The sequence below is a fragment of the Silurus aristotelis genome, assembly GCF_946808225.1.
Source record: "Silurus aristotelis genome assembly, contig: scaffold_237, whole genome shotgun sequence".
Taxonomy (NCBI): Eukaryota; Metazoa; Chordata; class Actinopteri; order Siluriformes; family Siluridae; genus Silurus; species Silurus aristotelis.
In genome coordinates this window covers 1,488-14,890 of record NW_028149044.1, presented here as the reverse complement: position 1 = coordinate 14,890, position 13,403 = coordinate 1,488, and the positions used below count along the sequence as shown (strand labels likewise).

Below are 13,403 nucleotides of genomic sequence, written 5' to 3'. Positions count from 1 at the left end.
CTCTCCCTCCCTCCCCCTCTCTCTCTCTCTCTCTTCCTCTCTCTCTCTCTCTCTCTCTCTCTCTCTCTCTCTCTCTCTCTCTCCCTGTCTGTAGTTGACCTATCTGCCCCAGCCCGTGGGGAAACTGTCGCTCCTCGACTGATCCCTCAATCCCAGGTTATGACTCCTACAGTATCAGCGCTTGTCATTTACACTGTGAGACTCAGCTGGTCCTGCAGGAGTGTCAGTGCCGTATGGTGCACATGCCTGGTAATGGACTTCTTTATATTCCTTTCATTATTTAGTAAACATTCATTTTCTTGTCATTGAAATTTTCTATAGGTTTTATCTCAGCAGAACGGCTTACAACATTTTCATTTACAAAAGTTCATATGCAGTTGCACTCACAGGATCACACACACACACACACACACACACACACACACACACACACACACATACACACACACACACACACACACACACACACACACACACACACACACATCAAACCACTACACATGTATTATATTATTGGATCGGATCATCTCTGGTCTTATTGTGGCTGTTTATATGTTGGTCAATCCTGATGACTTCACAGGGCTGAATTTCTTTCCCTTCTAATATCAATCTGGAAACCAACGTCTTTAGATTTCTAGCCTGAAGCTGTAAAAATGACAATTTCTTAAGCTTAAGGTACATAAAGTAATGAAGGACCATATAAAGTGTAAAAATATTTAGTTTTATACTGGAATAGACTCTGAACAGATGATACACTATATAGCCAAAAGTTCCAAATCCACCGTTATAATAATCTCTACTCTACTCTACTCTACTGTACTCTACTCTACTCTACTGTACTCTACTCTACTCTACTCTACTGTACTCTACTCTACTGTACTCTACTGTACTCTACTCTACTCTACTCTACTGTACTCTACTGTACTCTACTCTACTGTACTCTACTCTACTCTACTCTACTCTACTGTACTCTACTCATCTCTATTCTACTGTACTGTACTCTACTGTACTCTACTCTACTGTACTCTACTCTACTCTACTCTACTCTACTGTACTCTACTCTACTCTACTGTACTCTACTCTACTCTACTGTACTCTACTCTACTGTACTCTACTGTACTCTACTCTACTGTACTCTACTCTACTCTACTCTACTCTACTCTACTGTACTCTACTGTACTCTACTCTACTGTACTGTACTCTACTCTACTCTACTGTACTCTACTCATCTCTATTCTACTGTACTCTACTCTACTGTACTCTACTGTACTCTACTCTACTGTACTGTACTCTACTCTACTCTACTCTACTGTACTCTACTCATCTCTATTCTACTGTACTCTACTCTACTGTACTCTACTGTACTCTACTCTACTGTACTCTACTCTACTCTACTCTACTGTACTCTACTCTACTCTACTCTACTCTACTCTACTCTACTCTACTCTACTGTACTCTACTCATCTCTATTCTACTGTACTCTACTCTACTCTACTCTACTGTACTCTACTCTACTGTACTCTACTGTACTCTACTCTACTCTACTCTACTGTACTGTACTCTACTCTACTGTACTCTACTCTACTCTACTCTACTCTACTGTACTGTACTCTACTCTACTGTACTCTACTCTACTGTACTCTACTGTACTGTACTCTACTGTACTCTACTCTACTGTACTCTACTCTACTCTACTCTACTGTACTCTACTCTACTCTACTCTACTGTACTCTACTCTACTGTACTCTACTCTACTCTACTGTACTCTACTCTACTGTACTGTACTCTACTCTACTGTACTCTACTGTACTCTACTCTACTCTACTCTACTGTACTCTACTCTACTCTACTCTACTCTACTCTACTGTACTCTACTCTACTCTACTGTACTCTACTGTACTCTACTCTACTCTACTCTACTCTACTGTACTCTACTCTACTCTACTGTACTCTACTGTACTCTACTCTACTCTACTGTACTCTACTCTACTGTACTCTACTCTACTCTACTCTACTCTACTCTTCTGGGAAGATATTCCACTAGATTTTGTGGAGATTTTGGTGGAGATTCATTCAGCTGCAAGGGTGTTAGTAAAATCAGGTAGTGATGTAGGTGAGAAGGTGAGGAGGTTCCTGGGGTGCAGTCAGCAGTCACATTCATCCCAAATGTGTTTAATAAAGTTGGAGCTCTGTAGCAGGAGATCTTCCACTCCAACCCATGTGAAGCAGATCTTCATGGAGCTGCTTTGTGCACTTCGAGTCATGCTGGAACAGGTTTGGGTCTCCAAGTTTTGAAAAGAATAAAAAAGTTCTATTCAGTTGTGTGCCATTTTATACAATGCCTTTAAAAGTCAAACTTAATGGCCAATATAATAATAATAATAATAATAATAATAATAATAATAATAATAATAATAATAATAATAATAACAAATAAGTAAATTAAATAAACACAGAAGTGTCACAAAAAAAACAAGAAAAAACACCTTTCTAGCAAGTATAAAAGTAAAAAAAATACAGTTTTAAGAGGTCACTAGAAATGTTTAGGTCACTTGGTCTTGGACTGAGAGCACCATGGAGCAAAGGTCTGGTTAGAGGAAAGTTAGTAGAAAAAGAAAAGTGAGCGGAAAAGGCACAACTGCAGAAATGTCAGCGTCTGTTAAAGAGTTAGACCTTCAGTTTTGCTTCAGGATTGCAGTTTGCCAGTTGATGACCCCTGCTGTAAGCTCTGAGAATCCTGAGGAACAGCTCTGAAACTCTGTACGCTCGCCCAAACGAGACTCAGGTGGAGGAAACGAACAAAGATGAGAATAATCATTAGCTCAAGCAAACGAGAGGATTATTACGATTACAATCATTAATCTTTGAGCCCCTTTCATGGCTGGATGAGGTGAACTCGAATGGCTTTGAATGCTCATTCAGGGTGAAAACGAATACGGCCGTCTGCTCTCAGATCAAAGTTCTACAAAAGGCTCGTTCTCAATACGAGCGTCCTGCTGATGAACTTTCAGTGCATGAGTTATGAGCGACGTATCTACACTTCAGAGCCACCATGGGCTCTAATGGGCTCTGGGTTCCTTTTGTTTTGTCTCCAAATCAATCTTAGTCCTAATGGGAGGAGAAAAAGGAGCTCTTGGCCAAACATTAGCTCCGAGAGCCATGCATGCACACCACATGCCACAATTAGGTTCTGCTCTAATTAATCAGTGCACTGTTGTATTCTGGCCGTTAGCGAGGAACCTGGCAAGGAGAAGAAATCAATTGATTTTTTTAAAGACTTTTTAAATATGAGCACCAGGGGGGTTTGGGTGGCTGGGGGTCAGGGGCTGAATGAATCAGCATGTAACTGCAAGAAGAAAAAAAAAAGCGAAAAGAATAATGACTAATGAGAGCCAGACACTAGAGTAAGCAATTGCACAGTCAAACACACACACACACACACACACACACACACACACACACACAATCTACGAAGCAGACATTGTCTGGTCGTGAATCTAATCTACTGACAGCTACATGTTCCTGGATGTTCTCCAGATATATTTATGGCTGAAAATGAAAGAAGCTCTGATTTACATGTTAGTTGTACTGAGCTAGCACCGAGCAGGGCTGCCGTCCAACACTCCATCCTGGTTTAGTTGTCTAGTGTTAGGATGGAGGGTGGATTGGGATTAGGATGGAGGGATTACGCAGCAGGTAGAGCCTTAAAATGAGGGAATTAATTGAATTTACATTACAAAACGTTTGTTTTCAAGGAGGTGGTACAGTAGCTTAGTGGTTGTCATTAGACTTTGAATTTAAAGGTCATGAATTCAAATCCCAGCCGCACCAAGCTGCTCCTGGGCCCCTGAGCAAGGCCCTGAACCCCATAACTGCTCAGTTGTATGACAAGATAAAGTGTAAGTCACTTTGGATAAGGGCATCTGCCAAATGACATCAGTTGTAAACGTAGTTTCCCGGAGTGAAATGCTAATCATAATCATTCGATTTCTTACACACTTAAGCAGCTGTCCAATCAAATTCATGATCGATTGTCAGAGGAGCTGAACATTTCAATTGTAACACTATTGCTATTACTATTAGAGCTCAATGAAGCAGTACTGGTTTTGGTATCAACTCTACTCTCTATGGGAGTTGGTAACTCAGGTCTTAAGTCTCTGGGTTACTGATCGGAAGGTCGGGGGTTCAAGCCACATTATCACCCAACTGCCAGGTTTGCTGGCACATTATCACCCAGCCTGCTGGGGGTGCTATAACACGTCTGATCCAGCTTCCTAACATCGCTCGAATATGTAAAGAAAGAATGTGACTGTGCTGTAAATGTGCATGTGACTAATGTAACACTGTTGTGGAGTGATTTTCCCCTGTTTCATAACATGAGACACATCAGAATTCTTCTCCCAAGGTGTGTCCAGACCTGCAGCCATAGCAAGAACTGAGGAACGTTACGTCATCATAACGTGACTGGATCATCTGGATCTTTTTTTTTATTTCTCCCTCTAGCAGGCTCCCACATCCTCTTTATTATTACCATTTTCCTTTTTCGCTTGATTGCATGGTTGATTGTACATTTCTGGTTGATTGTATTTATTTATTATTTTTTTTTTTTTTTAGGAAACACAGAAATCTGCGCCCCTGACAAACTCAAGTGTGTGGACAGAGCACTGGGTGAGCACATATTTACTCATTCTGCTGAATAAAACCTCAGAAGCTCTATTGGAATAAAGAAAAATATAGATTTGCATTTGCATTTATTCAATTTGGCAAGTGAAAAGCTCAAATAGCTGCGACGAGGCGAGTGTACTCGCAGCTGAGAGCTCGCTTTAATGAGAGAGCTTTAATGCTAGAGCTACATGATTGTTTTTCCATTTAAGGATTAGTGCAGGATGTTTGCAGGAAGTCTGTAATGCAATGCAATGGCAAGAACTGAGATAAGTGCAATAATACAGTTCAAGAACAAGTGCAAATATTTTTATTAGCAGATCTTTTTGGCAGCTGCTCATCATATGCCATAAAGTTCTTGGTAGACCTAGAGGTCGACCGATTCATCGGTTTTCTATCAGCCGATTAGTCTGCATTGATAGTTGATTGCTGGAACTATGGGCAAAAATCCATACCGGTAGTTTTTCCAGGTGGCTGTATACAGTACAGGAGCGGCCTCAAGACGCAAGTCACTGACATCATGTTCTGTTTATTTATTATTATTATTATTATTATTGATTTCTTTTCATTTATTCAACTGTTTTTATTTAAGATAAAATAAAACTTTATTTATCCCACAGTGGGGAAATTTCTGTTGCAGCAGCAGCAAAAAAAAAAAAGTGCAAATTTAAAACAGAGATCGAGTACAATTATATACAACACGGTTTTTAAATACAAAATAAAAATAGTAAAAAAAAAAAAAACATTAATAATAGTCACACTATCAGACAAACAAATTTCATTAAAATGTTTTTCGCACAAAAAATATTATTGTATTTTTATTATTATTATTATTATTATTATTATTATTATTATTATTATTATTATTATTATTATTAGGACTGATATTTTTTAGTTTCAGTTTGAATGGGTCCTTTATTTTTACTTAAAATGTATGGATCAATTAAATATTCATACATATTAAATTCATCATTATTGAATATTCATACATTAAAATTGTTTAATTTCATTTAGCACATTTTAATGATTTTTTATTTTTTTTATAGCCAGTATCCATCTATTAGTTGATTCATTGATTATTGGCAGGTACGATCCAATCTAGATATCCTCATGGGTAAAATCAGTCGCCCGCTAATGCAGATTCCCAGAGCGAATCCCAGAGTTAACACATGACTGCAGAAAAGGAATTGGTAAAAATAACAGGGAAATTGGGAAACAGGGAACTGTTTCACCGTTGCATCCAGAAAAATATGTTTCTGCTTCCAAATCCGGTAGGAAAATCTGTTTAAATCAATGGTTGACCCACAGAGGTCCATACTATTATTCTCACATATCCAGGATATCTCAGGATCGATGGTACTTGCAGACTTGTAGGAGCAGGGTTCTTAGACCAGGGTTGGAATCTAGTTAGAAAAAACAGTGGAAGTTCAGAAGTTAAGACTTTGAACCACATATTGAAAGGAATGTAAGCTGCCACTGATGGACCCTTGATCAAGGCCCTCAACGACCTGGTTGTGTAGATAGAATGTATTATTTTTTTTTATTCTGGATTAGATGATTCTGACAAATAAAATGAGAAGCAGGACTTAAATAATATGTATATTTAGTGGTTTGGGACTGCTTTTTAACTCGAGTGGGTTTTAACATGAGTGCGAGTTTGGAGAAGATGTGAAGCAGTGGTGTTCAGGGAGCAGGTGAGTTAGAAGTTTAGAATAAAAAATGTGGAGAGAGTTGTTCAGGATGTGGGAGGAGAATGTGAAATCAGTTGCTGATGTTTAGCACACGTTCCTGAAGTAGTGGTGAACGTCTGATTGGAATAACTTTAAAGCTGCTTATTTCTTGTCCATGCAACATCCCTGGACCACAAGAACTTGTATATTACATAAAACAATGACTCTATGTATATATTTTGGACATAATGATATGGTCTGAAGTTCTAAAGTTCATCTAGCATTTCTGGGCTAATGTTCTCAAAGTTCTTGGGATGAAGTTCCATTGCTGGAAGATGATGATGCAAACAGCTCTGCATGTTCAGTGAACTCCTCAGGGATCTTGATGTCCTTGTTCTGATACAAATAGATTCCTTTCTGTCTCTGCATGTTTTTACATCCTGCTGGTGGCTGCAAATAAAAACTACAAAGCCATTATTTCCATCTCATCCGTTTCTGTTGGAACATCGAAGCAGCCTAAGCATTGATGCTCTGGAATTATTATAATAACACATAATTGGGGCACTTTAAGTCCATCAGACATGGTTTTCAGCGAGGTCAGTGCAGGACCATTAACAATGTCCTCACACTCACCCATAAACACACACTACAGTGTATACTGCTGAACATCTGAGCCACATTCTGCTCTCCAGGTCTTCAGAGGGGCTGTGCTCGGCTCTTTGTGTTTTATGACGCTCGTAAATGCACTTTATTAGGAGACAATGATAAGAGATGTGAGCAATTACAATCCTCCTCATCAAACTGTCCACAAATCCAACTCTGCCGTTTGTCAGGTGGATTTCGAGCTGCGTTTATCGAATGAGACGTTCTGCTCATGATCTCACTCAAGCAGGCCAATGTTTCTGCTTATATAGTACGTTCTCCCCTGTGTGTGTGTGTGTGTGTGTGTGTGTGTTACAGAGCTGCTGCAGAAGAGTTCGGGTGAGTTCTCCTGTTCATGTGAGACACCATGTAATCTGACACGGTACGGGAAAGAGCTTTCCATGGTGAAGATCCCCAGCAAAGGTTCTGCTCGATACCTGTCCAGAAAATACCACAAATCTGAGGATTATATAAGGCATGACAATTTTTAGTTGTAATCTTATTATTATGAATAGAATTATGGAAGTCTATCTTAAATTGTTGATGTTTCTTCATTTCCAGAGAAAACTTCCTGATCCTGGACATTTTCTTTGAAGCTCTGAACTATGAGACGATCGAGCAGAAGAAAGCCTACGATGTCGCTGGGTTGTTAGGTAAAAGTTTCATCTGCTGTCAAGTGTTAGTGATAAAAAAGTGTTGTCACGTAATGACCTCCTTTTCCACTGTGGTCCAACCCTGGTGATGATCTCAGATTAGATTGTCTGCTACCAGACTGGAATCAGCTCGATTGGGCCTCAGAGCAAATCTTGGGTCTTGTTTATTGCAGCTGTATTTTGTTGGATTTAATTATAAGGTTATGACTTGTAAAAAAAGTGAATCTGTGTCAGGAATGAAAGCTTGTGTTCTAAAGTTCCTGGGTTTTAGTTTATTATCTAAACATCTGAGCATCATAAGCAAAGGTTTATAATTTTGAGTTCTTGGGTTTGAGTAAATGGTGTGTAAAGTTCATTCCTGATATTATGTTTCTGCAGATAAGGTGATGGTCTAATGTTCTTGGGTTTTTATGTCCATTGTAAACGAGGTGGTTTCAAAAAGTTTGGAGATTCGCTCTGTTTACAAGAAAGTACTTTATTTATCTACGTTTTCACATTTTCACCTTCAAAATAGTCTCCTTGCACAGCAATACAGCGCTCCTAGCGTTCTTCTGGAACGTGTCCTGGAGGCTTCTTTTCAAAGCATCTCATGCACCATCTGTGATTTGCTCTGAATCTCTGCAACGGTGTCAAAACGGTGAAGTCAGCAGAAGCTGAATCTGGCGGGTGCGGTGGGTGCGGAAGTGAGATCGTGTTTCCTGGTAAGAAACTTGGGCATGAGAAGAGCTCAGTGACACGGCGAACGTGGTTAGAACAGCACCAGTTGCACAGCTCCAAAAGTGCTCAGCATGAGGCCTTTTGCCACACTGACTGAGGTATGTTGGTGCTCCCTGTGAATACATTACATGTTAGGCTGATGTTAAACTGGTGTTAAACGAGGATGGGTTCACTTTTCACTGTGAATACATTACTGCACGGTGGAATTCTCATTTCCACGTATCTCAGCTTGTTGGGAAGTCAGGGTTCGCCATGCTACAGCATCTCTGGGGTAGAGAGAACTCCAGCAGTGGCAGTTTCACTGTTCGGGGTCTTGAGCCACTGAACTTATTATCAGTAACCCAAAGCATTAACCATTGAGCCTCGACTGCCTGCTATTATATTCTGCCTGCTATCTATATCCACAGCTCAAGTTATCAGTCCAAAGTTCTAAGGATTTATTTCCTGCAGGTAAATCCATCACTTAGGCTGGTCTTAAACTGGTGTTAAATTTGTATTAGGCCAGTGTTAGGCTGGTCTTAAACTGATGTTTGCCTGGTGTTAGACAGGTGTTAAACTGGTGTTAAACGAGGATGGGTTTACTTTTGAGTCTGGTTCCTTTCAAGGTTTCTTCCTCATAACATCTAAGGGAGTTTTTCCTTGCCACAGTTGCCCCAGACTCCATCATCAGGGATAAACACACACCATTCACACTGACTGTTCAATTCTGTAAAGCTGCTTTGAGACAATGTGTGTTGTGAAAAGCGCAATAGAAATAAACTTGACTTGACCTTAACTGCTGTTAGGTGTTTGTAAAACTGGTGTTAGGTGTTTGTAAAACTGGTGTTAAACTGGTGTTAGGCAGGTGTTAAACTTGTGTTAAACTTGTGTTAGGCTAGTGTTAGGCAGGTGTTAAACCGGTGTTATACTGGTGTTAGTCTGGTGTTAGGCTGGTATTGAACTGGTGTTAGTCTGGTGTTAGGCTGGTATTGAACTGGTGTTAGTCTGGTGTTAGGCTGGTATTGAACTGGTGTTAGGCTGGTATTGAACTGGTGTTAGGCTGGTGTTAAACTGGTGTTAGTCTGGTGTTAAACTGGTGTTTGGCAGGTGGGTACTAAGATAACGCTCCCAGAAGAAATGTTTAGGGGTCTGTTGTATGTATTTGGTTAAGGCTCTAAGGAGAAAGTATTTGTAGAAAGTTCCTGGTTCCTGGATGAATGGAATGAAGATTTGATTGTTGACTTTCTATAATGACCTGCTGGTTGTTTTCTGGAGATAAAATGTCCCTCTGCTTGCTGTAAGTCAGGAGTGTGAGAGTCTGCTCCTGTGTGCTTCATGCTGGAACAGCTTGGTGGCAGTGATGAGTTAATGAGCTGAATCTGGTGTGTTAAATGAGGCGGAGATGAACAACTCAGTGCTGTGGACCTCAGGACCCGAGTCTCACTCACACCTGATGGACACCATGTCACCCAGTCCCCGTCCTCATCCTCCTCCATCTCTGTTCCTGTTCTGCCCTCAGGTGATATCGGAGGACAGATGGGACTCTTCATTGGCGCGAGCATCCTCACCATCCTCGAGATCCTCGACTACATTTATGAGGTACATTTGAATTGCTAGTGTTGGATAATGATGTGTGTGCTGTGGATCATTAGTGTCTTGTGTCATCTGTCTCTTTTTCTTATCTCTCCATCTATTAATTCTTCCTATATTTGTCTCGTTTTTTTCCTTTTATGTTCAACTGTCCATCATTCTGTCTCAATTCTGTTTTTAATCTCCCCTGTCTTTCTTCTTCTTCTTTTTTTTCTCTGCAGGTGATTAAGTTCAGGTTACAGCGTTTGTTGAGGCCACAGAAGGAAGAAAAACGACCACAACAGCAATCCAGCACTGTAGCTACAGTCAACCTGCAGGACACAAAGACAAAGGTCAGATGATTGTCTGAGTCTCTGAGACTTGCACTTATTGACTTTACAAAGGTCTCACAGAATCTTAGGAAGTCTCTCTTGAGTCTCAGAAAGTTCCTCACAGACTCCTATTTGCATTTATCTTATCATTTTAAGCAGAGGAACTTACCAAGGGCCCAGCAGATGCCTCCTCTACCCCATGACCTTCTGATCTGATTTCCAGTGTCTTACGCCCTGAGCTACACTATATGGACAAAGGTTTTTGTGGACACCTGACCATAAGATTGCTTTATGAATCATTCCACACTTTCTCTCTATTTGCTGTCACAATAAGCTCCAGTCTTCTGGGGTTTTGGTGGGAATGCTTTCAGCTACAAGGGTGTTAGTAAAGTCAGGTACTGATGTAGGTGAGAAGGTGAGGAGGCCTGGGGTGCAGTCAGTGTTCACATTCAAAAGGGTTGGAGCTCTATAGCAGGAGATCTTTCACATCTTCCAACCAATGGAAATAATATTGAAATCGAGCTGGCTTTGTGCACAGAGGAACAGGTTTGGGTCTCCTAGTTTAAGTAAAGGAAAATTTCATGTTACCACATCCAAAGACGTCCTATACATCTGTGTGTCTCCAGCTTTGTGAGACCAGATTAGGGAAGAAGAACACATGGCTGGAAAAGTCCAATAATTTTGTCCATGTAGTGTAGCACTGCCGAGTCTCTGTGTCTCAGAATTGAGAAGCTCTCAGATTCTCGCTTTCACATTCTATAAGTATTTGAGATTCTGGAGCTCCATGTTCATGTTGCTATACGTCTCAACAAGTCTCACTGAGTCTCAGCAGGCTTCCTACACATTTCTTTTTAATCCATTTATTTTGTATAAAATAAAGTCTAAATCTACACTAATCTGGGTACAATTAAAAACGCATACACGCTTTCATTTTCAATCGTTTTCTAAAAGTCGCTCATCCACACACACACAGTCCGAAAACGATCACGTCCCAGTAGTGCGCGTGAACAAAACGTTGAAACATCGTTTCCACCTGGCCTTTATTCACCTTTGGGCTCTTTGACCTGCCGCAGTAATAAAATATGATAAAAAATGTGTTTTCAGAAGCCTCCGTTTTTCACACGCAGCGACGGGAAAACAGAGCGTTTTTAAATCTATCCGTTTTGGAGTGTTTTTTAAAAAGCTGCATTTTTTTTTATGTGAAAAGTCGTTTGAGAGTGGTCGGAAGGCCAAAACACAGAGAAGGATATGCCCTTTCAAACAAATGTGATTGGATTTTACATTGTTAGGCAGCAGTTGCCGTGACAGAACAGCGCCCCCTACCGTGTGACTGAACACATGGAAAACATCACAGATTCTGTCTCTGAAATACATCAGAAATTGTAACATATTGTAGGTGTTAAATATGCTTTAAAAATCTTTAGGGAATCTGCATATTTGAGTCTGGAAAAGTGAGTTTACAGACTAAGACTTACAGACGTACTTTCTGTGTGATCGACAGGATATCAGTGAACACATGGAAAGAAATACAGAGGGTGCGACATTCACCAAAACCTTCCTCCCGAACAACCACCATCATCTTCATCACCACCACCTTCGTCATCAAAACGAGGACTTCGCCTGCTGACCAACATCAAGGACTGTCTCCGTCTCCGTCTCGTTGTCTGTCTTTCTCTCTTGGATCTTATTTTCACCAGTAAAAGCTCCAGCCAAAGCTGAACTCCTAAACCTGTGCTTGGATAGACTGTGTGTGTGTGTGTGTGTGTGTGTGTGTGTGTGTGTGTGTGTGTGTGTTAAAGACCTGAGTGGATGTGTGGATGAGATGGAGTGCCAGAGCAGTCTGGGTGGAGGATCAGGACTTTAATCAGAACCTTCTCCAGCTGCGCTCCTTTTCCTCAGTTTCTTCTCATCCTGTAAAATTCCCTCTCAGTCACTGGGACACCTCACGTGGTCAGTGCTGGACGCGAGCGTCTCTCGCTGTATAACCGGGCGAGTGTGTATCAGAGCAGTAGCGTATATTTGTCTCTCTAGGAGACACTTTAAACACAGTGTTTATATTCCACTGTTTATGATTATTCACTTCAACTGTATTAAAGATAATAATTTTTTTAACATCGATTGTGTTGAGAATTTTGTGTGTCCTTTTTATCTAAATGTGAGTTTGTGAAGTAAAACACAAATAATTGGAAGGACAGAACAATGAAACGATCTTGTATGTATATTTGTGTGTTTGTGGTGTGTAGAATAAGCTGATCTACAGTAGCTCTCGTCTGATGATCTCGCTTACAAAAATGACAGGCTCGTATTTAATTTAATATAATCAATGTATGAGATAACATCATTTGTTGTAATGTAGAGAAGTGGCAGCCCAGTGCTTAAGACTCGGAGTAACTGATCAGAAGATCCGAGGTTCAAGCCCCAATAACGCCAAGCTGCCAGTCTTGGGCCCTTTAGCAAGAACCTGTGTTTAAGGGTCCCTTTACTTTTTTACCTTTTACATCAAACTGTTAGACAGTTGAGTTGAACTGAATGCTTCTCCTTATTCCAGCCACTGTCGCGTAACAAACAAAGGATCATACATAACCCAATCACGGGACCCAATACTTCTTAGACGTTTGGGTTAAACGGGACACAACACACACACACAACACACACACACACACACACACACACAGGTCAATTTTAGGTTAATCCTGAGAAGCTCGTATTGCATCCTTTACATCTCCAAAAAGTCTTTAGTTTAATCAAATTTATAAAAGAATGACACTTTAAGCTTTAAGCTTCTCTCCAAAAGCTCCTGGATGCGTGTCTTAGGCAGAGTTAAAGATTGACGAGCACGGAAACGGATCCTGATTTAGAAATTGAACATCAAGAATAACGGCAGCAACAGCGACTACAGAAGTTTCTCCTCTCACGTCAAAAAAGACACTGCTTTGGAGAATCCTGTGCAGGATCGCCAACGATCTCCATAACCAAATAAAGCATGGTGATGGGTGTGCTATTGCTCTCAGAGATGCAGCTTTTTGAAATTAGTGCTAATAACAAGCCAGATGATCCCTCTCCTCTTTAGTCCAGGAGACATGGCATCTATGGTTTTGGAAAACATATAGAAGATATTTAACTCTTTTTGCATTTTGAAATTGATGAACATTATTTTGAAATTTGTCCACAGTTTGTAG

General features: G+C 40.4%; 1 protein-coding gene across 1 annotated transcript; it reads left to right on the top strand.

Moving 5' to 3' along the window:
- Positions 1-99: 99 nt before the first annotated feature.
- Positions 100-12,336, top strand: LOC310723064 (acid-sensing ion channel 4-A-like). The gene is made up of 7 exons (XM_083570889.1): positions 100-249; positions 4,615-4,668; positions 7,293-7,449; positions 7,536-7,627; positions 9,843-9,922; positions 10,135-10,245; positions 11,726-12,336. Exons 1-7 carry the CDS (start codon positions 234-236, stop codon positions 11,849-11,851), a joined length of 636 nt encoding a protein of 211 aa, XP_083427015.1. The 5' UTR covers positions 100-233; the 3' UTR covers positions 11,852-12,336.
- The last annotated feature ends 1,067 nt before the right edge of the window (positions 12,337-13,403 follow it).